Here is a 26,023-nt window from a genome sequence, read left to right on the forward strand (position 1 = left end):
AGATCCTACTTTCTTCTGACTACCACTTACTTTGCAAATGTTTGGTGTTCTGTACCATACAAGGAATGGATGGAAGCTGTATTTCCTACCCAAGAGAGAATCACCGCTAGCTCTTTTATCTAGGCTACAGAAATAGACACAAGAAAGTGAACGTTGGTTTTAGCATAAAACGAGTTAACATTTTACCCAGAGCGATTGAATTCTTTTGTAACAACTTGTTTTATCCTGCTTACCTGAGCCTTTGTTCCCTTTCACACATAATTGTGCTAAACCAGACAATTGATACAGTAATTGATAGTGAGGCACATTGTGAGAATACATGCACCTGGGAGCAAAATTGTGTCCCGCTTCCAGGTGGGGTTGGGCTGTGATGCTCAGAGGGGTTGTTCTACAATTGTTCTTTGAACTGCCAAGAATCTGAAGATGTGGCAGTTTATAAATGAAATAAATAGAATAACAGATTTGGAAGGGACCTTGGGGGCCTTCTAGTCCAACCCCCTGCTTAGGCAGGAAACCCCACACCCCTTCAGACAAATGGCTATCCAACATCTTCTTAAAGTCTTCCAGTGTTGGGGCATTCACAACTTCTGCAGGCAAGTTGTTCCTCTGGTTAATTGTTCTAACATCAAGAAATTTCTCCTCAGTTCTAAGTTCTAATCCTTGTTTCCACCCATTTTTTCTTGGCCTACCCTCTGGGGCTTTGGAGAATAGTTTGACTCCCTCTTCTTTGTGGCAACCCCTGAGATATTGGAAGACTGCTATCATGTCTCCCCTAGTCCTTCTTTCTATTAGACATCCCCAGTTTCTGTAACCGGACCGTCCCTCCGGGGAGAGGGGGCGGTCTAGAAATTTAATAAATTATTATTATTATTATTATTATTATTATTATTATTATTATTATTATTATTATTATTATTATTATTATTATTATTATGTTTTAGCCTCCACCCCACCTCATCATCTTTGTTGCTCTTCTCTGCACTCTTTCTAGAGTCTCCACATCCTCTTTTACATCGTGGCAACCAAAATGTGTGACCTAATTTTGCATCTAGTGAACATGTGAGTCTAAGGTTCAGGCCTATCTTCACAATCTCTTTAACTCACTTGGGTGACGTAGGAAACACATTCTTATGACGCCAAATATCATCCTGAAATAGCAAAATATTGTATGGCCACAAGTGCTTCTGGTTATAGGCAATGAAAGGGACTGACCAATGGCTTCAACAGAAACACTCCCCAAGGAATGATTATGCATCAAAACAGGTTCAATTTTATACCACCCAGTAAACAAACATCTGAAGTGATTCTCAAGTTGGGTTCGGGTGCAAAGCTGAGGTAATCAGGTTTGATTAAATACTCTTGGAAAGCTCCCTAATATGAGAACTTTGGCAATTCTGAACACCAAACATTTGCAAAATAAAGAAAACTGTCTTGGTATTGCAGATGAGCCTAAACTTAGCTTTATTTGCTCTCCTCTCCCCCTCCCAGGTGTGGTGACATCCTCCTTGCAGTGAATGGCAGGAATATCTCAGGAATGGCGCACACCTCTTTGGCAAGGATGTTAAAAGAACTGAAGGGGAAACTTACTCTCACTATTGCATCCTGGCCTGGCACCTTTTTATAAAGATGTGTTTTCAACTGGAAACAAACGAATCCCTGTGTACCTTTTTTTTGGGGTAGCAAAGTATCGATGTGCATTATGTAAGTAGAACAGTCTTAAAATGCTCCATGGTGCATATACGTGCTGTCTATGGAAAGCTACTGGTGTCAATCAAGGTACACAACTTATTGTGAATATGTTTCATGCTGGTATTTTTATATCTATGTTTCACCTGCTCTTTACATAAAGGAGGGAAACAACTTTAGCTAATTTGAAAGTGATTTCAGAAACCCTGAAGTGATGAAATACTTTTCTAATGATTACGCATCTATGCAAGACGTCGAAGGTCGGCTGATGAATCTATTGATTTCCCTTTTGTGCTCAGTAAAAGAAGGTTTTTTTTTTAAAAAAAAATTCTTTCCAATATATAATTGTGTATTTTACTTCTACTATTAAATTAATTGTAATTTGTAAAGCCAGATTAATTTAATTAAAAAAGGACAAAAATACTCAGATTTTGCATGAAACATTCAAACCCATGAAATCAACCATTTCATCTGAGTGCTCTGTTTTAGTCTGTTTTTATCCTTCCATTCTGGGTTGGACTCTTCTTAACCAGCATCCTAACGGCCATGGTAAGGAGCAGTAGAAGCAAAGAATAAAGCCAGAAACTGCCTGGTTTATCTACAGTGACCTACCCACAACTGTATGATCAAATACAGGAGACATTCCACCTGGATGCTATTGACACATGAAGGATTTCTAGGCAAGATAGGCTAACTTTTTATTTAAAATATATTTACCGTATTTTTCAGAGTATAACATGCTCCGAAGTATAAGACACACGTAGCTTTTGAGGAGGAAAAGAAGGGGGGAAAATCTGCTTCTGCCTCCCAGCAATTTGCCTCTTTGCAACAAACAGCAAACAGTACAGACAATATACACTGTTTGTGGCGTTACCTTTCCGACTATACTTGTACAGATGCTGTTAAAATTGATGTGGCTTTCTGGAAGTATAGTTATTCTCTGCTATTTAAAAGAAGATACAATAGCACTGGGCCTCTTCAGATCAAGCATTTATTTTAAAAACCTTCTTCAGTGTGTTGTCTAGAACAATAATAAAGCAGCCTTTAAAAAATAAGTCTAGTAATTTGAACGTTCTATAGGCGTTTATAGTTATTGACTTACCTCCTTGCAGCAAACAGCCTAATTAGCACAAGAAAAAAAATCTGCTTCTTCCTCCCAGCAATTTGCCTCATGGAGCAAACAGCAAGTTTCACTTTCAGTTTAAGCACCTCCCGATCACCACCTGTTTCCGGCTTCAGGGATAGCCTATTGCAGCCTCCGCAAGCCCCATTTTCCCCGTTTGCTGCAGGGAGGTAAATTGCTGGGAGGCAGAGGCCAAAGGGTGGGGGCTGGTGGGTGGGTGGGCCTAGATTCAGTGTATAAGACACACCCAAATTTTTAACCGGGGGAGGGGGGGCGTCTTATACTCCAAAAAATACGTTACTTATCTAAAGGACTAAATGAAACAATGCTTCATCCTTCAGAAAACAAGTCTACTGAGTGTCCAGAACAACTGCCTTGTGTGAAATATTTATTTGAATATGAGAAACCTTTGTATTACTTCTGCGCTTTCCATTTTGATGAATCTTGGATTAAATGCAAGGAATCTCAAGTAACCAAACACGAACTTTTCGGCAACGTCTTCATTTGTTCAAATGGCACAAAGACAAAACAGTCTGCTTTTAACATGGAAAAAAAATCACTCTTTTATTTTCAAAAACCCAAATTAAACGTATGCTTTTCTACTAACAGAACAAGATTAAGAGCAACATTTTAAAGATCCAGAAAAATAATTAGATTTAGAGCAATCTATTTCTGGCGTTAATATAAGCAAGTAGGCAAAAACATCGCATGCCTATTCTGCAGGGGCAGCTTCAGTATTCTCCTGTTCGGAGGCAGGCTCGCCGCCACCCATTTCTTTTCCTTCTTTGCTCTTTTTTGACTTTTTATGTTTATGCCTCCTGTGGCTCTCTCCTTCTTCACTATCATGGCGGCGTCGGCTGTTACTAGGGAAAGAAACAGGGGAGAAAAAAAGAACAAAAAGTTTTAATGGAGCCCAGACTGAGTGCCACCACCCTACTTTTCAAGTTCTGTGTGTTATAAAACAGGGGCCTCCAACCTTGGCAACTTTAAGTCCTGTGGACTTCAACTCCCATAATTCCCCAGCAGCTGTGCTGGCTGGGGGATTCTGGGAGTTAAAGTCCACCAGGCTTAAAGTTGCCAAGGTTGGAGACCCCTGTTATAAAACGATGATTTAGTCTGTGCAATGATGTCTTCGAATGAGCTTCCCTCATCATCAATCAAAACCAGAAAGAGGCTGAAGTTTTGCAGATATTAGATTCAGAGTTTTTCTGATATTAAGCTTCTCTTGGGATTTTCATCTGCCATCGTTTATTTTGAGCACAGGCTGGCAGCCGCTTCACACCAATAACTGCACTTAAAATTAAATTAAGTGTCCCCAACGAAGAGGCCAGAATTTTTCTCCAAAGGAGAACTCACAGCTTTCACAGGATTTCCATTCACAAAGGTAGACTTTGAAATTGTTTAACAATTAAAACAATTGTTTAATTGTTATGTTCTTGAGAAATTCTTGGGATTTTTGTTTTTTGTTTTTGACTATAAACTATAGGCAGTCCTCAACTTACAAGAGTCCATTAGTGACCATTCGAAATTACGGCGACAGTGGAAAAGGTGACTTTTGACAATTTTTCACACCCTTGTAGCATCCCTATGGTCATATGATCAAAAGTCAGATGCTTGGTAACTGATTCATATTTATGACGGTTGCAGTGTTCCCAGGTTTATGTGATGCCTTTTTGCGACTTGCCAGCAAAGTCAACATGGAAGGCCAGATTCATTTAACAACCGTGTTGCTAACTTAACAGTTGCAGTGGTTCACTTAACAAATGTAGCAAGCAATTCACTTAACACATCTTTCACTTAGCAACATGAATTTTGGGTTCAGTTGTGGTTGTAGCTGGGGGATTATATGTACTCACGCTCTCACACACAGGGCCATAGATCATGTTGATTAACCCAATTAGATTTTTATAAAGGTGATTTTAACAAACGTCTTGCTTAGCAGATATTTTGGGCTCAATTGTGGTGGTAGGTTGAGGACTACCTGTATTAGCAAAGGGAGGAAGCAAGTGCAAATGTTTCACTTGGCAAATAAGCAAAGGGCATTAAAAAGACTGCTGCTCTATTGGTCAGTCTCTCCTCAGAGACAAGGTAAAGAAGGGGTGTCAAACTCAAGGCCTGGGGCCCAGATGTGGCCCAAGGGGTGCTTAGATCTGGCCCGCGGGGCCGCCCTGGAAACAGAGAAGGACCAGCCTGCAGGGCCTCTGCCAGCAAAAACGGAGCTCGGGAGAGCTGCATGTGGCTCTCTGGAGCTCCGTTTTCGCTGACAAGAGGGTTGCAGGAGGCCCTTTCCACCACAAACGGAGCTTGGGAGCCTGTTTTCACTAGCAGACGCTTGGGCCACCACAGGCGCCCCCAACCAGAGTGACATCGAGCTGGCCACACCCAGCCTGGCCCCGAGGTCAAACACAACCCTGATGCGGCCCTCAATGAAATTGAGTTTGATACCCCTGAGGTAAAAGGTTGGGACCCGATTTTGAAATGAACAAATGGGCGCTTTGGCAAAGAACGGAAACCAAACCCTCGCTGTCCCCCCAAAGACAGTGGGTTCCATCACTGCTCAGGGATCTAAACAGCCCACCAAGACCAGTGAACTGAACCTTTCGTTAAAAAGCTTCCATGATCAAACTAAAAAAAGATTCTGATTCTATCACCTATATTCAGATTTCTTTGATTAGATCAAACATTCATTTTTTACTAGGAAAAAAAGAGAGGGGGGGGTATTACAGGATAGCCAACATTTCTATTTTAAGCGCCACCTAGAAACCAACCATCTGATAGCTCAGTAAGGAACTGACCTCCGTGACGATTTGTGTCTCGTCTCTTCTTTCTCTCGGTGTCTCCTTTCTCGGTGCCGCTCTTCTTTCTCTCGACTTGTCCTATGTCGTTCATAGCCTCTCTCCGCATATTCTCTGTATCTGTATCTCTGCTCCTCATCACTAAGAAGGAAAGAACATTCCTCAAACTAAAGTTAGCAACTCTTGGGCTTCTCCCATATATACCTAAAGCACAGAGCGGTTATCGTTGGGAACCTTTTGTCTGCTTTCTGTGTTCCACGAAGAATAATCCTCAAAGGCTGATTCAGGCAGGAACGTGTAATGCAAGGGAACGTCAGCTGGTGCGTTTGGGTGTTTTAGCCTTCAGAAGGCAGGATGAAAGCGTTGTGACCTGGCTCCCAAACAGGGCAAATCCTCTATAGTTAAATAAATGTTCCCTTTATTAGGTGAGCCAACAGCCTTGGTAAAGTCAGTCTTTCTCTCTCACACACACAGCAGGCTAATAAGTATGTCCAGCAGGGAGAGGAATAGTTGTGTGCCACATCTATTCATCTCCGCCTCCTGCCTTTTATCCCCAGAGCTAGGGTGGGGCTTTGCTAGCAGTGGTGGCTCTTCCATCCCAAGGACCGGCCCATAGATTTCCACTGCTCTCCTCTCCTCTGCCTTCTGTGCATCAGTGCATCAGGCACTGGACCCAGCTGTTCCTCCTCTTCCTCATCAGCCACCTCCAGACCTGGAAGCTGTTGACTCTTCATCTGAGGGCTGATGGACGACCCAGGCTCTGCGTCTGTCTCTCTGACAGCTCCATTCCCTTTTCCCCCTCAAGATTGCCTTGATGCTGCCTGACTCTGCCACCTACTCATCTGATTTGGCTGCTTCCTGGATCTTTCAAGACATGTTACTCTCCCAAAGTTACAGCTAAGGCAGACACCACAAAGTAGGCTTTGGGCTTGTCTGGGTTCAAAAGTTAAGGAGAAACGGGTGGATTGATAGATAAAAAAAATCCCGTTGCATTCTAGATAGCTGGGAAAAAATAGACTACAATACAGCTGTGAGACCTGCCTCAAATTTAAGTCTCTAAACAGAAACGATCCTTGGCTCCATTTGTCGGGAAAGGTATTTTTTATTAGGTGCATCGCAGTAATGCATAGCCAGAACTGAGAATCATGCAATCCCTAAGATTCCTCCACTGGTCACACACACACACACACACACACACACACACACACACACACAGAGGACCAATCAAATTCCAGCAAGATGTTTTCAGAACTCACTGGTATGCAGTCTGGTATGCAGCTGCATTCTTTTCCCAGCCAGGTGACCCTGAAGCAGCATCTCAGGGAGATACAGCCATTACTTTCGTTTTCCCCCAAGCATTCCCCCTCCCAGCCACCTTCCCCAAGAGTTCAAGGCAGACTGTCACCACATAGTAAAGAAGCACAGAAGCAAGCATAAGGCAGCAGTTGACATCAGCAAATGGCAAACCGCTTCAGTAGTTCTACCAATAAAATTACACCGTGAGTCCACCAAGTCAGGTGAATCTGACCTTTTACCAGAGCATAATGTCAATGCCTGCTTACAGTGCATGTCAGTCATGGAGGTACAACATATTCTTTCTAATCTTAAGACTCAATTTTCAAAAGGCACTGAAAATGGTTAAAAGACTGTTATTTGTTCCAGGATATCATACCTTATGACTCCCAAGCTTCCCACTTTCTCTTGTTATTCCACAAAGGATGATTCTATTAGGCTAATGACTCCCTGGCTTTTCACACTGTCATGTGACAGTAGTTTTGCTATGGATGTCAGATAATTTAGTCACATTAAAAGAAGAAGAAGAAAGAACCTCCTTTTTGGTTAAGTCTGCAAGCAAGACAGCATCTTTCCTAGGCCTGGAAGTCATTAAGGTTCCTTTCGGCACCCTGGAATGACCAGATCGTTTTGTGCTTTCAATCAAGGTGCCTAAGGAACAGATGTTAAACTGATCTTAATGACTGAGACACTGACCCTGTAATTTATAACACAAAACATATTAAGTAGAGAACATTAGTACTAAGCCTCTATAACAGTGTTTCTCAACCGTGACAACTTTAAGTCCTGTGGACTTTGCCAAGGTTGAGAAACACTGCTCTATAAGAACAAACATCATTTTAATATATTTTAAACTCAACCCTTAATGCACATAGCATTTTGAAGCTGAAAAGAAGAGAATTATTTAATATAAAATCACTTTACAAATGAGGGGGGGGGGGAAATAGGTCTCGGTATGAACATTTCGCAGAGGTGATTCCACTCCTTTCTGTGACTTAACAAAACTCACCCTCTTAGTTTTGGGTCTTGTATGTAGTGTTTATTTCTGCACTTCTGGTTTGAATTTGAGTTAGCTGGCTAGGCTTTCAGAGGGAAAGGAAAAACAAAAGCCAGCCTTTGTCCCCTAAGAATATGCAGCTGCATGGGAAGTTTGAAATACATTTTTTTTTAAAAGCAGGCCCTGAACTCTCACTGCGAAGCCTCGGATGTGGTCCTGATACCCACCTATTGAACACACTTGCGGTCGGACTGTGCTCTCGCTCCCGCTCCCTTTCTCGGGTCCGCTCCCGCTCCCTGTCACGATCTCGATCCCGTTCTCTGTCTCGATCTCTTTCACGCTCTCTGTCTTTATCTCTTCTGGAATAATAATCCCACTGTTTGGTTGTGTCCATGAGACTAGTCCATGATGGGGTAGAACCTGTAAGGTGCGGAAAGGTGACTAAAGAAAAAAATCCCAGGGTTAGAAAACAAAAAAAAAGTCTGAAACATCTGAAAAGCGTAAAATGAATTGCACTGGGATTATTCCCTATTTATAAAAGGGAAGCCTAAGGATGGAAGGCTTAACTGGAAAACCCACCTTGAATGGCGGATTGAATAAAGGTTATAAACCAGGGGTGTCCAAACTTGGGAACTTTAAGACTTGTGGACTTCAACTCCCAGAATTCCCCAGCCAGCCATGCTGGCTGGGGAATTCTGGGAGTTGAAGTCCACAAGTCTTAAAAGTTCCCAAGTTTGGACACCCCTGTTATAAACTAATTGTTTCCCAGTGGTTATTCCAGTAGCAATTTTAAAAGCAGCGTCAATATGAGAATCTATTCCCTTATTTTATGGGAATATTATATTTAAAAGCCACCCTTGTGTTCTTTTGTAATTGCAGCTGCGCTTATTTACTTTCTTTGACATTGTTTTTCTGAACTTTAAAAAGATAAAGAGACCCAGATACCTGCAAAATGTTCCAAGTTTGGCAGAGGTGCTTAAAGTGCTCCAAACTAAAAACAAAACGTTTTATATTCTGGAGTTTCGAACTCAGCCAAGGATAAAATGCGGGGACTTATTTCATGTTGTTTTTGAGTATTTTGACATCTGTAAATTAGCATTTGTTGGTTAGGCAGGAAGACGGAGAGAATCCCACAACCCATAAACTGCCACATTACTGGAACTAAGGGCAGACGGTGACTGCAAGGATGAGGAAGATTCAAATTAGGAACACATTTAAAGAGGCAGGCATTTTGAAAATATGTTGCCTGCCTGGAAAGCAAATTTGCTGCTAAATAAAAAAAAAAATTGGCATGGAATAATTGTAATTCCCAGACTGCCATGTAATAGCACTGGGTTCTCTTAGTGAGGTGCCCAGCCCACCCTAACCACTAAATATAAGAGCAAAAGGGTGCATTTCAAGCAAATCTGAAGCCAAGGATTCAAGGTATGTTAATTTTATAGTTGCTGGTGGCCTGTATTGAAGTGAAACTATCTTTCCTAACTGAACGCAGCTTTGAGGTGGGTTGTACATAGGCACCAAAAAGGATGTTCGTCTGTTTCTTCCATTAATTGAAACGGGAACTTTGAAAACCCTTCATCTATCTACCGTATTTTTCAGAGTATAAGACGCACCTTCCCCTCCCCCTAAAAGAGGGTGAAAATTTGGGTGCGTCTTATACACTGAATGTAGCCCACCCACCCACCCCCACCGGCTCCAACCCTTTGGCCTCTGCCTCCCAGCAATTTACCTCCTTGAACCAAACAGGGACTTGCAATAGGCTATAGCAATCCCTGAAGCCTGAAACAGCTGATGATCAGGAGAAATTGAAAGTGAAACTTGCTGTTTGCACCACAAGGCAAATTGTTGGGGGGGCAGAGGCAGATTTTTTTCTTGTGCTAATCAGGCTGTTTGCTGCAAGGAGGTAAGTCAAAACTATAAATGCTTATAGAATGTTCCAATTATTACTTATTTTTTAAAGACTGCTTTATTATTGTTCTTGATATCTTAACAAAATGAAGCTTTTTAAAATAAATGCTTGATCAGAAGAGGCCCAGTGCTATTGTATCTTCTTTTAAATAGCAGAGAATACTTCCAGAAAGCCACATCAATTTTAACAGCATCTGTACAAGTATAGTCGGAAAGGTAACACTACAAACTGTGCATATTGTCTGTACTGTTTGCTGTTTGTTGCAAGGAGGGAAATTGCTGGGAGGCAGAGTTTTTCTCCCCAAAAGCTAGGTGTGTCTTATACTTCGAAAAATACGGTATATATATATAAAAATGGCTGTGTTTGTGTAGATGTTCCAGCATCTCTGGAACGCCTCGAGCAATTTCAACCAAACTTGGTACACAGATGACTTACTCTCTGGAAACAAATACTGTGGGGTTAAGACACCCCTCACACCCTTGGGGTGTATGTTCTGTTAGGATAAAGCCTGTTGTGTCTTAAAATGGCTTCTACTGTATTGCCGTAAAATGGCTTCTACTGTACAGAGCAGTGGAGTTGCCATGGTAATGGCTTCACAGTACTCCAGAAGGGGCTCCCTCTGGTAAGGGGGACAATCCAACATTAAAAATTACAGTCGGTCCAGACATTTTCCCCCTATAAATAAATACCCGGGCAACGCCGGGTTATCTAGTTTTTTCTTTAAAAGAAAATATTCCTTGACAAAATTTTATGAAGTAATAGTGATTGGCACCACTCAATGCAAATGATCATCTCACCTTGTTGTGTTGTTTTAGGACAAAAAAAAAACCCAGATACTTATTTTGATTTCTCCCTGTGCCCTATAGAAGAAACTTGATTTGTTTGTTTTGGTTTCTCCTGCCAGAGTAGACTTTGTTCAAAATATTCCAAGCTCTCTTACTCTCAGCTTGGAATAAAATAGGTTATTTTTTCATTCAGTACTCACCCAAACCAATTTACTAGGCACTGAGCACTTAAAACCAAACCAACACACTAATAAAGAGAGGTTCTAGTCTCTAAGTCCTGAAAATGTATAAATATGTGGAAAAAGTTACCTCAAGCATCACATGTTAATTTTAGCCTTACACATAGTCCTTGATTTACAACTGTTCTCTTTAGCAACAGTTCGAAGTGACGATGGTTTCGGGAAAAAAATGACTCACAACCTGTCCTCAAAGTTATGACCACTGCACCTCCTCCCCATGGTCCACGTTATTGCAATTCTGATGCTTGGCATCTGGCTGGCATTTATGATGGTTGCAGGGTCTTGATGTTACGTGATTGCAGTTTGTGACATTCCCAGCTGGCTCCCAACAAGCCAAGGATTCAATTCAGGAAGCCAGATTCACTTAATGACATGATTCATATCATGAATATATAATAAAAATGGTTGTACAATTGTGTCTGGTCATACGATGAGTCATTTTGCAACCACGCTGACTTACGACAGAAATTCTGGTCCCAATTATTGGTAACAAATTGAATTACTGGTTATAAATTGAAAGTAACTCCTATTATCAGGAGTCTGTACTAAAACATCAATTACTGAAAAAAGCAAAATGTATCTGAAGGAGGATACAGATATTCTTTCTATGTGCACAGGGATTCATTTCCGGATGCTGCCTGATGCTCTAAACTGCTGCAGAGTCACTGCTTAAAAGTGACATTAGTCACTGAGAAATTATTTTATTTATAAAGCTTTTCAAATAATTGACTGAAATTATACCAAATACTAAATCATGTGTACGGCATCGTATTTATTTGGAAGCAAATCCCAGTCTTACAATCCAAAATGGAAATCAATGAACTTATTTCCCAAATGGCCTGACTCCAGTGTATTCAGAATTTGTAGATAATCAAGGCGTTTGGATTTTTTTTTTGCTATTTCATTTGAGCATTCACGCTCATAAAAGTACAAGCAAATAATCATCCTGAACAATGTATTTAGGACAAAAAAACATGAATTAGAATGTACTGAACTACCTCGCAAGATAACCCCCTAGCACTGGAAAGGGAGTAGGGACAAGGAAAGGAAAAGCCACTTGATTTCTCCTTTTTGAAGGATAAGGAATTTCTGAGCACCAGGAATTTTTAATCATCCTTCAGTTAGAAGCATAAGTTTCCACTATTACCAAATAGGACATCACCAGTACAATTTCCACACCAGGAACGTGGAGAGATTCACAAATACTAAGAATGAAATTACAATGCTCTTGAACCATGAAGGCAAACCACAGGTGGCAAGTGGAGCGGTATTTGGTGGCACGCCGGCTGTCAGATCCGGCGTGCATGCGTGCGCCGGCCAGCTGATTTCCGGAGGGCCTCCAGGAGGCCAGGGGAGGCCATTTTTGCCTTCCCCAAGCTTCAGGAAAGGTTCCAGAGCCTGGGGCGTGGTCGCGCATGCATGCACGGTGTGGGTGGGTGTGCCACGCATGCATGCGCAGGTGGCAGAGGGAGATTGAGGAGTCACGCGTGCGTGTGCAATAACATGCCCACTCGCAATTTTGGCTCACTGTAAGAAAAAGGTTCGCCAAGGGGGAATCTATAGAGGAGCTCTGAATGGGAATGACGTGTTATGAAAAGGCAACAAGTGATTTCCCCATAACAACAAAAGTTTTAAAAAAATATTGATGATGTATAAAACGAGAATTCCAAGGGCACTATTTTTTAACATCAGCCTTACCACTATTAACCACAAGAGGGAAAATCATTAAGTCTAAGTAGGAGAATAAAAGTGTTTTTCAAAAAGCTGATTCCTAGAGAAGTTCAAGGAAAAGGTAGCTTGTGTTACTCGGAATATCCTCAGCTTCTCCTGTTATCCAAAAGGCATCATAGAATATAGGACTGGAAGGGACCTCAAGAGGTCTCTTAGTCCAACCTCCTGCCCAGGCAAATGGCTGTTTGAAAACCTTCAGCAAGGGGAGCATTCTGGAAGGCAAGCTGTTCCACTGATTTATTGTTCTCCCTGTCAGAAAAATTCTCCTTACTTCTCGCTTGGATCTCTTTTTAAACAAGCTTTCATCCTTCGCTTCTTGTCTTGCCCTCTGATGCTTTGGAGAATCTTCTCTGTGACAGCCCTCAAGTACTAGAAGACAAGGGATCATACCCGCCCCGATCCTTTCCTTTTATAGGCTAAGACACTTATGGCAAATGCTTTCGGCACTGAGTGCCCAAACTGGGGTGGGCGTGCATGTGTGCACGCCAGAGCCCCAGAAACCCGAAGACTAGCTGGACGGGGCTCACATGCCTGCTTTTGGGCATTTTTCGGGCAACTTTCAGGCCATTTTTTGGCACTCTGGCGCCTGTGAAGAAAAATGGCCTAAAATGGCCCAGAAAACAGGCTGGGAAAATGACCTCCAAACAGCCTGAAAAATGGCCTGTCCTCCAGCACCCGTGGAAACCAGCTGGCTCGCGCACCAGAAACCAGAAGAGCAGGTAGCGATGGCATGCATGCCCACAGAGAGGGCTCTGCGTGCCACCTCTGGCACAAATGCCATAGGTTCGCCATCACGGGGCTAAGACATTCCTAGCACCCTAAGCATCAATCTATAAAATATGGATTGAAGATCTTTGTTCTAAAGGGTGTTGGATCAGACTGCTCAAGATAATATTACTGAATTCCTATGACAATAATCCAAAGACAAAATGGAGTAGCAAACTTTTTTTTTTAAATGAGGGAAGGCTCAGGAGTCTTCTGGTGCTATGAGGATACTGGTTCCTTTTCGGTTTTTCATGTAACGTTCAGCATTTATTGGAAAATAGAAAACCTAAAATCTCCTGGCCTTTGGAAAACATCTAAAGATCTGGCTCTGCCATCTAACTTAAAGGTTCACAGAGGAGCGTTAATCCACGGGGCTGATTAGCGCTCCTGAATGCTCTTCCCCATGCCCTTTAATTACCTTTTAATATTGAAATTTACTATCACTGCTTCTATTTTCATTTCTTACATTCACTTTGTGTCTTTAACATTTTATCTGTATAATAGCCCTGAGTCCTTCTGTGACTTTTACATTTTTTAAAGCTTTTAAATTTGATAAAATAATTTCAGAAAAAAGTACTGTATTTTTCGGAGTATAAGACGCACCAAGGTTTTGAAGAGGCAAAATAAAAACAAAGTTTTTACACTCTGCAAACCTCCCCAAAACGGCCCGTTTTTCGCGAAAACGGGCCAGTTTTTCCCCCCCAAAAAAGAGGGCATGAATAGGAGGCTTTAGGAGGCTTATAGATTGTTCCTGGGGGGCGGCGAGCAAATAACGGCCAATTTTTTTTGAGAAAATGGGCCTGTTTTTTTGTCCAAAAAAAGGGCATTAGGAAGCCTAGAGAGTTCTCCTGGGGGCGGGCAAAATTGAGCAAAAAAAGGCCCATTTTTTGCTCATTTGTGCCCTCCCCAGCCCCCAGGAGCTCTCTGAAAGCTTCCTAGAGGCTCTGCACGGCCATTTTGGTGGAGGGGCGGGATTTCAGGAGGCACAAAATGCTGTATTCAGTGTATAAGACGCACCCAGATTTTCAGCCTCTTTTTTGAGGGAAAAAGGTGCATCTTATACTCAAAAAAATACGGTATTTGTAATTAACTGCTTATATTGCATGCCATAAATATAAGTCCTCAACTTATAACCATTTGTGCAAATGATCCAGAATTATGACAACCCTTAGAAAGGGTACTCTGCAACCTGCTGCACAACTGCTTCTGGTTGTCTCAAAACATTGCACCCCCAGCGTGTCGTATGATTGTGATCTGGGAGCTTGGCAACCTGTTTCCATTTATGACCAGCTTCTACCTTCTCCGCCAACCTGCGAGATTGAGTGACCTGCCCAGATTGCTTAATGACCACAACCGGAAGCACTGGGATTGCTGTTGTTGAGAACAGCAGTCACGTGGTATCTTAACTACTGCTTTGCTCAACAACTGAGATTCCGATAGTAAGAATGGATGTAAGTCAAGGAAGGACTACATATATTTTCAGTTAACTGATTCTCCCTACATCCCCCCCACCCTCCTCACAATATGGCAGGAAATTGGTGGCTGCCAATGGATGCTTGACAAATGAAAGATGCCACCCGTAATAGGCAGACCTAGGAAACCAACAATATTAATATTAGTTATTATCATTCTTTCCTGTAGGCAAGAAGAAATTTTAGATATGAAAATATAGCAGGCCGAGTGACATTTTCAAGCAGTGAACTGAAGACACTTACCACCACCATATGGAAATGCACGAGCAGAGCGGCTGTCATAACCAGCAGAATGTCCACTGTTGGGAAATAAACATAAATCAACCCTCTTTCATATTTAAGGTTCTGTTCAAATGAACCAATTTCTATTGCATTACAGGTCCAGTTTCTGAACTGTGCATTTGTTTGCAAGCATAGAAAATGATCATTCATCAATATGCTGTATTAAATCAGTACGGGCTGCCCGTGTTAACTGGATGACGGTGCTCTGAACATACTATGCCTTTAGCTCTGCAGGAATAAATGAGGGCAACTGGCTACCTGGTCCATCTTTGCATGTATAAAGAGGTTTATCAATGTCTTCTTTGCTCCCTATGATTATCTTCATAAAAGGGGTGAGGGTCGGAGGAAAGTCTGTTTGGGTCCTTCAATGCACAGCCTCGTTATTTTTGCACCCCTCTACAAACTCTGCAAGAGAAAGCCTTGCAAAACTACATTAAGGCAAGCAACAGACCCAATTCTCTGCTTCTTTCTCCATACTCAAACATGGATGAATTCATTCCAGAGGAAAGGCGCTCCCACAGAGAAGGCTCTCCCCCTGGGACTCGCTAGCTGATACTGTCTCACCGATGGCACCTGAGGAGGCCAACTCTGTGGGATTGCACTGGACGGTGGGAGGCTACTGGTGGCAGCAGGTGATCTTGCAGGTACCCTGGGCCTAAGCCATGGAGCGCTTTAAAGGTCATAATTAGTACCTTGAATCGTACCTGGACAACAACCGGCAACCAGTGCAGAGTGCCTAAAAGGGGTGTAACATGGGAGCACCTAGGTACCCCCATGATAACCCGCGCCGCTGCATTCTGGACCAGCTGAAGCTGGTGCTCCCAGATTGCGGGCCCTCTCTGAGGGGGCTAAAATTTCTCCCCCCATCATCAAAGATGGAACAAGATGCACAAATCGGGATGACGGAAACCACAGCCACTCAGTCTTGGAGGGATTGAGCTTGAGCCTGTTCCTCCCCATCCAGATCCGCATAGCCTCCAGGCATCGGGACATCACGTCGAGGGCATCGTTTGGGTGGTTTGGGGTAGAGATGAGAAGTTGGGTATCATCAGCATATTGATGATACCGTACCTCAGAACCACGGATGATCTCACCCAGCGGTTTCATATATATGTTGAACAGGAGGGGTGAGAGAACCGACTCCTGGGGCACCCCAAAAGTGACACGCCTCGGGGTCGATCCCTGCCCTCCAGTCAACACAAACTGTGACCGATCCAACAAGTAGGAGGAGAACCACCGTAAAACGGTGCTCCCCACTCCCAACCCCCGAGTCGTCGCAGTAGGCTACCATGGTCAATGGTATTGAAAGCCGCTGAGAGGTCTAATAGGACCAGGACAGAGGAGCATCCCCTGTCCCGGGCCCGCCAGAGATCATCGACCAACATGACCAATGCCGTCTCCGTGCTGTACCTGGGCTTGAAACCTGAGTGAAATGGATCCAGCTAGACAGCTTCATCCAGGTACTGGGGAAGCTGAGGTACTACCACACTCTCGACAACCTTCGCTACAAAGCGAAGGTTGGAGACCGGACGATAGTTGACTAAAGAAGCTGGGTCCAGGGAGGGCTTCTTAAGGAGGGGCCTCACCACCGCCTCCTTCAAGGCGGTGGGAAAGAACCCCTCTCTCAATGAAGTGTTGGTAGTCGCCCGGAGCCAGCCTCCTGTCCCCTCCCGGGAAGCCGAAACTAACCAAGAGGGACACGGGTCCAGCACACAAGTGGCAGCACTGAGTCTCCCCATAATCCTGTCCATGCCCTCGGGGTCACAGGGTCAAACTCATCCCAGATTGTCTCTACAAGATTCATCCCCATCGACTCACCTGAATCTACCCAGTCAGAGGCCAAGCCTGTGCGGATCTGAGCGATTTTATCCTGCAGATACTGAACAAATTCTTCAGCCCTACCCTGCAAGGGGTCTTTCCCAGTTCCTTGGTTAAGTAAGGAACGGGTCACCCTAAACAGGGCGGCTGGGCAGTTGACGCGATAAGAGAGGAAAAATGTTGCCATTTTGCCGCTTTTATCGCCACTAAGTAGGATTTAATATGAATTCTTACTAGTGTTCGATCAGATTCGGATCGGCTGGCCCTCCAACCACTCTCTAGTCGTCTTTTCCGGCATTTCATCTCCCGGAGCTCCTCAGTAAACCAGGGCGCTACCCGGGATCAACACCGGGTCAGAGGCCGCAAAGGCACAACGCGATCCAAGGCCCCAGCGGCAGCCCTATCCCAGGCTTCCACAAGGGCTTCGGTCAAGTTGTGAGCAAGGGATTCAGGAAAAATCCCAAGCTCCATCAGGAACCTTTCAGGGTCCATCAGGCGCCTGGGGCAGAACCATCTTCCGGGTCCGCCTCCCTGCAGCGAGGGGTAGCAGTATGGAAGTCAAGACTGATGAGGAAATGATCAGACCATGACAAGGGTTGGATAGAAATATCCCCTAAATCTAGATCATTCATCCACTGCCCAGAGACAAAAATCAGGTCGAGCGTGTGTCCCATATTATGGGTGGGGTCTTGAATTAACTGAGTTAGGTCCATAGCTGTCGTGGAAGCCATGAACTCCCGAGCTGACTCAGATGTCTCGCCAATGGAAGGTAGAGGAACAGCTAGAGCCTGTTCCCAGTGTGCGCATGTGCAGCTGCCAGAAGAAAAGTACTCAGAAATCACGGTAGACTTGGGAGTAAAGCCACAGGTGGAAGGTGATTGCCCCCTCCCATAGGAAACAAAAGAGGAGCAAAACCGGAGTGGGCTTTTGCAGGAAACAATTTGTTTGTTTGGTCGTTAGATTCGTTTCAGGAGTGTGAAGATCTGTCCGTGAATCTCAGAGACTCTGTGCCCAGCCTTTCCTTGCACAGCACCTCATTTGGAAAATATTTACATGGCAGCTTTCCAAGAAAAATAAGGTCTATAGTCATAAATATTCCTTTGAAGGACAGCCAGGCCATGCTGAATGTGAATGAGAGGAATTCACATTCATTTAATAAAAGAGGTTTTGTAGGGACCAGGACTCTGCCTAGGGCTTTTTGGGGAAGCCTAGCTCAGAACACTTCCATTAGAAAACTTTTAATGCCAAGTATTGAACACTGCCCAATATAATTCAGCCAGTTGATGAGGTTGGGAAGGCCAAATTCAATCCTACCACTGCTAAAACAAAGAAAAGCTTTGATTCAGATCACGATTAACATATGTAGTTTGGGTTAAAACTTTCCCCTTCACTGGCTGTTTCTATTTATTCATTTATTCTAGGAGGTATTCATCATTAAATCATACAATTATATTAAACCATAAATTCACATTGAATTGTAAAATTAATCAATCATTAATTTTGGGTGCTTGGTAACTGGCCCACACTTAACAACTATTTGCCGCATCCTGTGGTCACATGACTGCAGTTTATGACATTTTTACCAGAATTTGGCATTTATTTCTGGTTTCCAGCAAAAAACACTCCATGATGTTTTAGCTATGGGTTCGCTTTATGACCGCTGCATTCGCTTAATAACTGCCATTAAAAAGGTCATAAAATTGGGTGTGGTCACATGGTGACCTGATTTCTGACTGCCATATACTTAAAGAGAGTCAAGCTTTCTACCAGAAACAATCCAGAGGCCTGCCAGGAGAATAACAATAAAAAGCCCCATGGACATCTAGTGCCCAGATTACATTTTCCTGAATCAGAAATTTACAATGATTAAAAAACATATTGTATACATGGCAGATTGCTACTATCTTGTCTAGCCCTGTTCCAAAACTTTAACTAATAAGAAGGAAACCAAATGCAAAAGAGTTGCTCAACTACCATGTTTCCCCGAAATAAGCACTTGGCCTTATTTTCGGGGAAGTCAACTTTGCGTGGTCACCTCATCGCGGTTTCTGGGCTGTAATATTTTCGGGGACGTCTTATTTTCAGGGGAGGTCTTATTTTCGGGATAACAGGGTAATATCTAACTTCAGACTTCAAATCTTATTTGCTCCCCCAATAGTTTTGTCTTTACTGTCCATATCCCAGTCATTTCTACAACTCTTCCAGGTAACTTTGCTTTTTCTTCTACCTACCCCAAAGTGGCTGCTGAAACCACAAACTTACAAAGCAGGCTTCTTTTTGGAAAAGGAAAGGAAACTCAAACAGTTAAAAACAGTGAACAGTATTTTTGTTCAAATTCACATCAGAACAATTGTTAAAATAAACGAAGTCCTTGTAATGTTAGATTACAAACTAAAATTTACCTTTCTATAGTTGGTATAAGGGAAGGTGGTGGTCCTCCAGGTGGGGGAGGAAAGCCTGAAATATTTAATTAAGAGGTTGGGTTTAAATTGAAAACAAATTCAAAATTAAGTTAGTGCATATTAGCTGGGCCCTAGCAGAAAAACAACGCAACAGCATTTAGTAAAACTTTGTAGCAATAAATGATAGAATAATGCCAAAATAAAACAGTTTGCGTAGCTTATTTTTAAAAAAATATTGTACACTTAATATATTCTAAGGTTCTTCTAATTCTTCAACTACTGGTAGCAAGTTGGCAACTCAAATCACTTATTTTAGTATTAATGAGGTCCTCCAAAGAAAACTGAGTGCATTTTTTTAAAAAGTGGGATATATTCAAATGTTCCTTATACGAAAAAGGAATTCACAGTTAAGTTTCATGCTACTTTTAAAATAAATAAATATACCTGGCGGTGGCACAGTTATTGGTATACCTAAAACAAAAAAGATGCACCCAGTCATTTCAGCAATGAGTTTATATTGTCTCATTCCCATATTGCGTTTCCCATATTGGCATCCATGCCAACAACATATTATTAAAAATCCAGTAAGAATTGGCAGTAAATTAATTTCTACTACCAATCCGTATTGGTTTCAGTCCAGAAAGGGTCTGTGTATGAATCTACACAAAGAGCAGAACCTGATCATTTGTGGCTGTGTCCATGCAAATAAATGAATGAATAAATTAAAAAACTCTACTGCATGCACCCACGTTAAAAGATGTGCCCAACAAATGTATTGGCACTGTTTCCATATTAATGACTTGAAATCTGTTGAGCAAGAGTAGATGATGACATTATTTAAATAGTGAAGACACAACAAGTTAGAATTTTCTGATTATATATATATATATATATATATATATATATATATATATATATATATATATATATATATATATATATATATATATATATATATATATATATATATATTATTATTATCATTAAATCATTAAAGTCTAGGGACCATATCTTCTAGATAGGAAGTTATGTTATTCGTAATGAACATATTACAAAAGGGTAACTCTAAAAATATTAAATTTAAAGTAACATCTTGTTATTTTTCATTGAAAGAATACACATGCACAATTCAATGGAAAAAAACCCACCTGTGCCTTTATATCCTCAATGTTAACAGACAAGACAGCAAGTTTAAAAGGTAAAATGACAGGTTAACGTTAACTGGGCCATACGGTTCTCATTAAAAGAACTTTTTAAAAACCCAAGAGAATAATCCTCCTATTGACTCATCATACCAATCGTGGCTGTTTGATAAAACTAACTTTAGCAATCATGAAATGCCTGATACCTTACTATGTATCTTACTTGAGAGAATGGGAATTAGATCAGTAGACCACTTTTATATTATAAAATGTCACAGGAACAAGTACATAGCATAGTTAATTCTGTCAATTAAATTGTTTTGTCATTTTGTTCATAAATCCTTTAAAAAACATAGCTCGGTTGTCTCTTTATACCATCTAGTTCCAGTAACTCTTTTCTGTAATATTTAGTCAGCTTTTTAGGTTTATATTTTTAAACAACAGCAATTCTTCCGGTCTCTAATGATATTTGCATCACAAACAGCTAAGTGAACACAGAACAAGAGCTTCAAAGAAAAATCCCCTTTCAAAAGGATCATCCCAAAGGATGTTTTATATTGGAATGTATGAAAACTTTCCGGGCAGAAGTTCCAAGTTAATAATAATAATATTGGCTAACAAGAAACTAATAAGAAACGTTTCTACCCCAATAGTGGAGGAATGGGCAGATTTTAATTTTGGTTTGCTCTTTGAAGATGAAATGCTGCAAGCCTGAAAGAACCAAAGTTACAATACTCCTCCCCCCCCCCGCAATTGTTTCCAAGTGTATGAAATTGCAAGTGATTAAAAAAAAAGGTGGGGACCCCCCAGAGCGGGGTTCATCTGATAAACTTGTGCCTCCTGCTTCAAACAATGTGCTTGACTGCTGAATTACAGCACATATTGAAAATGAACTTCAATAGAAATCTGACTTCCTGCCTCTCCAAAAACTTTAGAATAGTATTTTAATAGGTTTCATTTTCTCATTCCTCACACCTTCATTTCAGGTTTCATCGATCAATTACAAGTATAGGTACACAGGTAGTCCTCAACTTACGACCACAACTGAGCCCAAAATTTCTATTGCGGAGTGAAACATTTGTTAAGTGAATTTCACTCCATTTTATGACTTTCCTTGCCACAGTAGTTAAGTCAATCACGGCAGTAACTCAGTTGTGAAGGGAATCTGGCTGCCCCGTTGACTTTGGTCACTAAATGAACTGTTGTAAGTCGAGGGCTACCTGTAGTTATGCGGAAATGAACTCCCTCAAATAATGGAGTTTGTTCAAATTCAAAATTGTGTCCTTGTGGGACAAGATTGTTGCCTGTCAATTCTGCTATTATGTTTGAGCAGGGGTGTCCAAACTTGGGAACTTTAAGACTTGTGGACTTCCAATTCCCAGAATTACCCAGCCAGCCATGCTGGCTGGGTAATTCTGGGAGTTGAAATCCGTAAGTCTTAAAGTTCCCAAGTTTGGACACCCCTGTGTTTGAGGAAGAGAACAGAAGTTTTCCTATGGAAGATGTTTTGCTTCTCATCCAAGAAGCTTCTTCAGCTCCCAGCAAAAGCTTCTTGGATGAGAAGCAAAACGTCTTCAAAGAAAAAAAACAAACAAATTGCCTCGAAAAAGCATCTTTGGGACAGAGGTTTTCTACTATTTTGGCAAAAATAGATGTAGGCAATACTTTAATTTGTATTTAGGGGAAAGAAGCAAGCAATCATTGGGGGAAGGGAGAAGAATACGCAGGGAAGAGAAGAAATACTGAACGATCTTAAAGCTATTCTTAGACAAATTAGCATAATCTTATATTCAAATATCCAGATTTCCTTGTAATTCAGTTTGTAATACAATCTTGACAGTAAAGTACAGGTGAAAACTTACTATGTAAATGTTCATTTTATAAACTCTAAAGAATTTTACTTCCAAAACCTAACATATAGCAGTTTATATAATTGCTTATCACGTTATTTTATTTTAAATGAAATAATTATGATTTTATTTTTTTATCTGCCAGCTCTCAGAAAGCTGCACTCAACTATGTTACTGTTGTAGCTATAGTGTGAAGAATAAGGAAAGTACACTGTTCTTATACTGCTGCCACCTACATTATGATCTTTCTGGAACCAAGTGACTTTCTTTGTTTTCTGGGCACATTTCGTCCAATTTGTAGTTACTGAGTATTATTAATTTGGCAGTTGTTTAATGAAAGTTCAAATACTCTGTTTATTGCTGTGGTTTCTACACTGTTTTCCCAAAAATAAGACCGAGTTTGTATTATTTATTATATTATTTTTAGCTCCAAAAGATGTAGTAGGGCTTATTTTCTGGTTAGATCTTATTCTGGGGGAAATACAATACTAATTGCATCCGTCTGGCTGATTATCTTAACTGGGGGTTATTTTGGGTGTAGGGCTTATATTACGAGCATCCTGAAAAATCATGCTAGGGCTTATTTTCCAGTTGGGTCTTATTTTCGAGGGAATAGGTTATTGATTATGATCTATTGTGCTGCTGCTTCTGTTTTATATTCTATGCAATTAATATGGATAGTGACAAAATTCTAATTGTTGGATTGTCTAAAATTGAAGCAAATTAATAATAAATGCACTCTGCAAATACCTTCAGTGCATGAATACCTATCAAGGAATAAAGTGATTCACATTACCCAACAATTTATGCTGTCCTGTTTTAAATTTAAGGTGGTGATCCGAAGACAGCTAGTCCATAACCTTATTTGTTCTTTATATGTTAGTTCAAATTTCAATAAAGCAAATTATAGCTGAATGAAATCCTCTGAAGACCAGGAACCATTTACTTAGAAGGGACATCACAGAAATAATTATGATTTTTTTCAGGAAACGAGGAGAAATTTGAAAACTACTTCAGAAATGAGAACATACTCTTCAAGAGAAATAATTATTAGAAGCCACCTAGAATATTTCAGTTTCCAAATAAATTGAATTTTGTTTAGAACATGTCTAATTCTAAATATGCAACATTGTGGTTTCAGGTATACAGGTGGGAAACATACATTGCAATTGAAACACTATCCTTTCCCCCCCACTTTTCTTTTTACCTGGAGGAGGAATTAGAGGAGGAGCAGTACTAACTGATGGAGGCGGTGGAAGGAATGGAGGTGGAGGAAGATGGGTAGGCGGAGCTCCTGGAGGAAAAAACGGAGGCGGCTTGGAAAAATTGTTGTCTACATCACTGCTGGAGCGTTCAGAAAGAACCTATAAATAAAACCAATTTTATATTTGCCTTTGGACAAAAAGGGAGTGGAAAATGTACTTTCCTCCCTGTTGGGACCTTCTATTTCTAAACTAATATTAGTTATCTGTGTCTGCTTTCTGGATTAGATTTTTGCAACAAACTCTGACAAAACTCTTGAGAGAGAAAGATCAAATTACTTTACGGCATGTGCCACCAATCAGTGCTCTTTTTGAAATTTCTATATTGCATAAAGAAGGGCCTACACCTTTGGGGACAGCAATGAACACGTGGCACCCTTTCATGGATGAATCCTTCACTAGAAGCAGATTCAAAATCTTTCAATTTGAAATTCTCTCCAGCTTCCTTCTATTCCATGCATCTAATAAATAAATCCATGGCTTGATCGTGAGTCGTGCTTTCTGTTTATATTTTACTTTATTTTGCATATCAACCATAACATACAGTGTTAAGTTCATCTTCTGTACTGATGTAGGATGAAAATGTATTTTTGGGATTTAGGGTACAGGTTATTTTGTTTTACATTTATGAAACAAACCTGAATATTGCTATTCTCGTTGGCACGCCGCCTTCCCTCTACTCGGCTGATCGTGATGGTCTGTCCAATCACATCTATTGTCCCAGAAAGCCGTCTGAAAAAGGGAAATGCAAAACATTATTTCATAGGACAATCAACTAAGGGCAAACCATTTTCGTAAATATTGTTTTGAAAAATCTAAAGATTGTGTAAATAAAATTCACAAAATAGGAATTTATTTTGGCTGATAGAAGCATAGGAACTATAGTTTTTTTTTCTACAAGAGCTACTCCTATTTGGTACCCTACAGATGTGTTGGACTTCAGTTCCTCAAATCTTTAGGTTAGACAGCAATTTGGGGAACTGAAATTCAATACAACCGAGGGGTACAAGGCCATGGAAGGCTGCTGTAATGAATAGTATAAATTCCCCAAGAAAATAATAATGCATAGTTCTACTTTAATCAGGATTGTTGCTATCAAAGAATAGTATAGGATTTCCTGCTTGAACAAGGGGTTGGACTAGAACAGGGCTGTCAAACTCCCAGCCCGTGGGCCGGATGCATCACGCGCTGGCCACGCCCACACCCGGTTTAACATGGATACCTCATGTGACAACGCCATGAGTTTGATATCCCTGGATTAGAAGACCTCCAAGGTCCCTTCCAACCCTGTAATTGTGTTATTCAATTTGTTTATCTATTGACAGGAAAATTCCTGAAGAACTGCATTCTTCCACCAGCAACACAGAGAAAAGCAGGAAGCATAAAAGGCAGATTGCACACTAGAAAGTCTAAGCTGTTATCCCTAATTATATAATTGTCATTTTTATCTACTTATTTGTCAAATTTAGACATTGCCCATCTGGCTATCCAGGTTTCTCATAGTTTTATATGAAATTCATAAAAATGAAAGTAAAAGCAGATTGTGTCTGCTTTAGACTATGCTGCTATGGATCATGCTACGACTAAACATTATGGCAAGATGAGTGTTCCATTGCCCTTTGGAAAATACACTAAGTTTCATCCTTCCTCCTATTAGTAGGCAATATTTATACCCGCAAGACAGAAACATTATAGAAAATATTGCCCTGAGCACATGATTGACTTTTCTTTTTATGAATATCCTGAATCAGGCTCATCAAACTTTCTATAACCTGAAGCAAACAACTGTGCTTTTTTAGTTGAGAATCAGCCTTTCTTCAGTTTACAAAAGCTTAGTTGGGACTCCTGCTGGCATCATCAGGACTGGGCTGGTACTAATTTTTGCAGTACTTTTTTTTCCCTCAGAAGTTTGCGCATCAGGGATGAATAAGCCTAGTAAAAATATTTTCTTTCATTAAAAACTATCATGCTGATGGCATTTCAACAGTACATAATCTTAGGAAGTCCCGAGGAGTGCAAATTTTTATTTTATTTTTAAGATTTGTTAATTTTTCTTTTTCTTATCCTTACCATAAAATATCAAAGCACATAACTCCTCGCTTACTAAGGCTGTTTGCTCTTAGTAGATGTGTTTTGTAGAAGGCTGGGCATCATTACCAGAACATGGAAAGCTACATTTACCCTGTCGTTTGCCTTTTGGGCAGCGTAAAATCTAAAATAGAGCTTTGACTGTAGATAATTTTTGCTTGTTTTTTTTAAAAAGTCTAAACCATACAAAAGCAACAGGAATCCCTAACCTTTTACTGCTTTGTGGCATAGAAATGTTAAGTCGTGGACCAGAGCTTGCCTGGGCTGGAAGAGACCATCAAAGCCAGCTAGCTTGCAAGCCCTGCACAAGATGAAACTGAAGTAACCACAAACCAAATACAGGTTGCCCTTGACTTCCGACCACAATTGAACCCAAATTTTAGA

At 41.0% G+C, this 26,023-nt stretch overlaps 2 protein-coding genes across 16 annotated transcripts in view; one reads left to right on the forward strand and one right to left on the reverse strand.

Annotated features, from left to right (window-relative positions):
- Nucleotides 1-2,109, forward strand: part of LNX1 (ligand of numb-protein X 1) — a 181,817-nt gene extending 179,708 nt beyond the window's left edge. For 6 of the 7 annotated variants that reach the window (XM_081959294.1, XM_081959293.1, XM_081959292.1 and 3 more), the window contains exon 11: nucleotides 1,489-2,108. In XM_081959294.1, the coding sequence (XP_081815420.1) occupies nucleotides 1,489-1,624 (136 nt within the window). In that variant the 3' untranslated portion in view covers nucleotides 1,625-2,108. Of the gene's footprint in view, nucleotides 1-1,488 lie in introns of all 7 variants that reach the window. The other variant, XM_081959297.1, reaches the window with a different exon arrangement.
- Nucleotides 2,110-3,341: 1,232 nt separating this feature from the next.
- The window catches only part of FIP1L1 (factor interacting with PAPOLA and CPSF1), a 44,360-nt gene continuing 21,678 nt past the window's right edge, over nucleotides 3,342-26,023 (reverse strand). For 4 of the 9 annotated variants that reach the window (XM_081959307.1, XM_081959302.1, XM_081959309.1 and 1 more), the window contains 8 exons: nucleotides 24,190-24,283; nucleotides 23,497-23,653; nucleotides 19,742-19,768; nucleotides 19,298-19,352; nucleotides 15,039-15,094; nucleotides 8,122-8,335; nucleotides 5,605-5,745; nucleotides 3,342-3,672 (listed from right to left, as the gene is read on the reverse strand). In XM_081959307.1, coding sequence (XP_081815433.1) covers nucleotides 3,522-3,672; nucleotides 5,605-5,745; nucleotides 8,122-8,335; nucleotides 15,039-15,094; nucleotides 19,298-19,352; nucleotides 19,742-19,768; nucleotides 23,497-23,653; nucleotides 24,190-24,283 — 895 coding nt within the window. In that variant the 3' untranslated portion in view covers nucleotides 3,342-3,521. The remainder of the gene's footprint in view (nucleotides 3,673-5,604; nucleotides 5,746-8,121; nucleotides 8,336-15,038; nucleotides 15,095-19,297; nucleotides 19,353-19,741; nucleotides 19,769-23,496; nucleotides 23,654-24,189; nucleotides 24,284-26,023) is intronic. The other 5 variants (XM_081959308.1, XM_081959304.1, XM_081959310.1 and 2 more) reach the window with 2 other exon arrangements.

The sequence above is a fragment of the Natrix helvetica genome (assembly GCF_964273705.1).
Source record: "Natrix helvetica genome assembly, chromosome: 7".
Taxonomy (NCBI): domain Eukaryota; kingdom Metazoa; phylum Chordata; class Lepidosauria; order Squamata; family Natricidae; genus Natrix; species Natrix helvetica.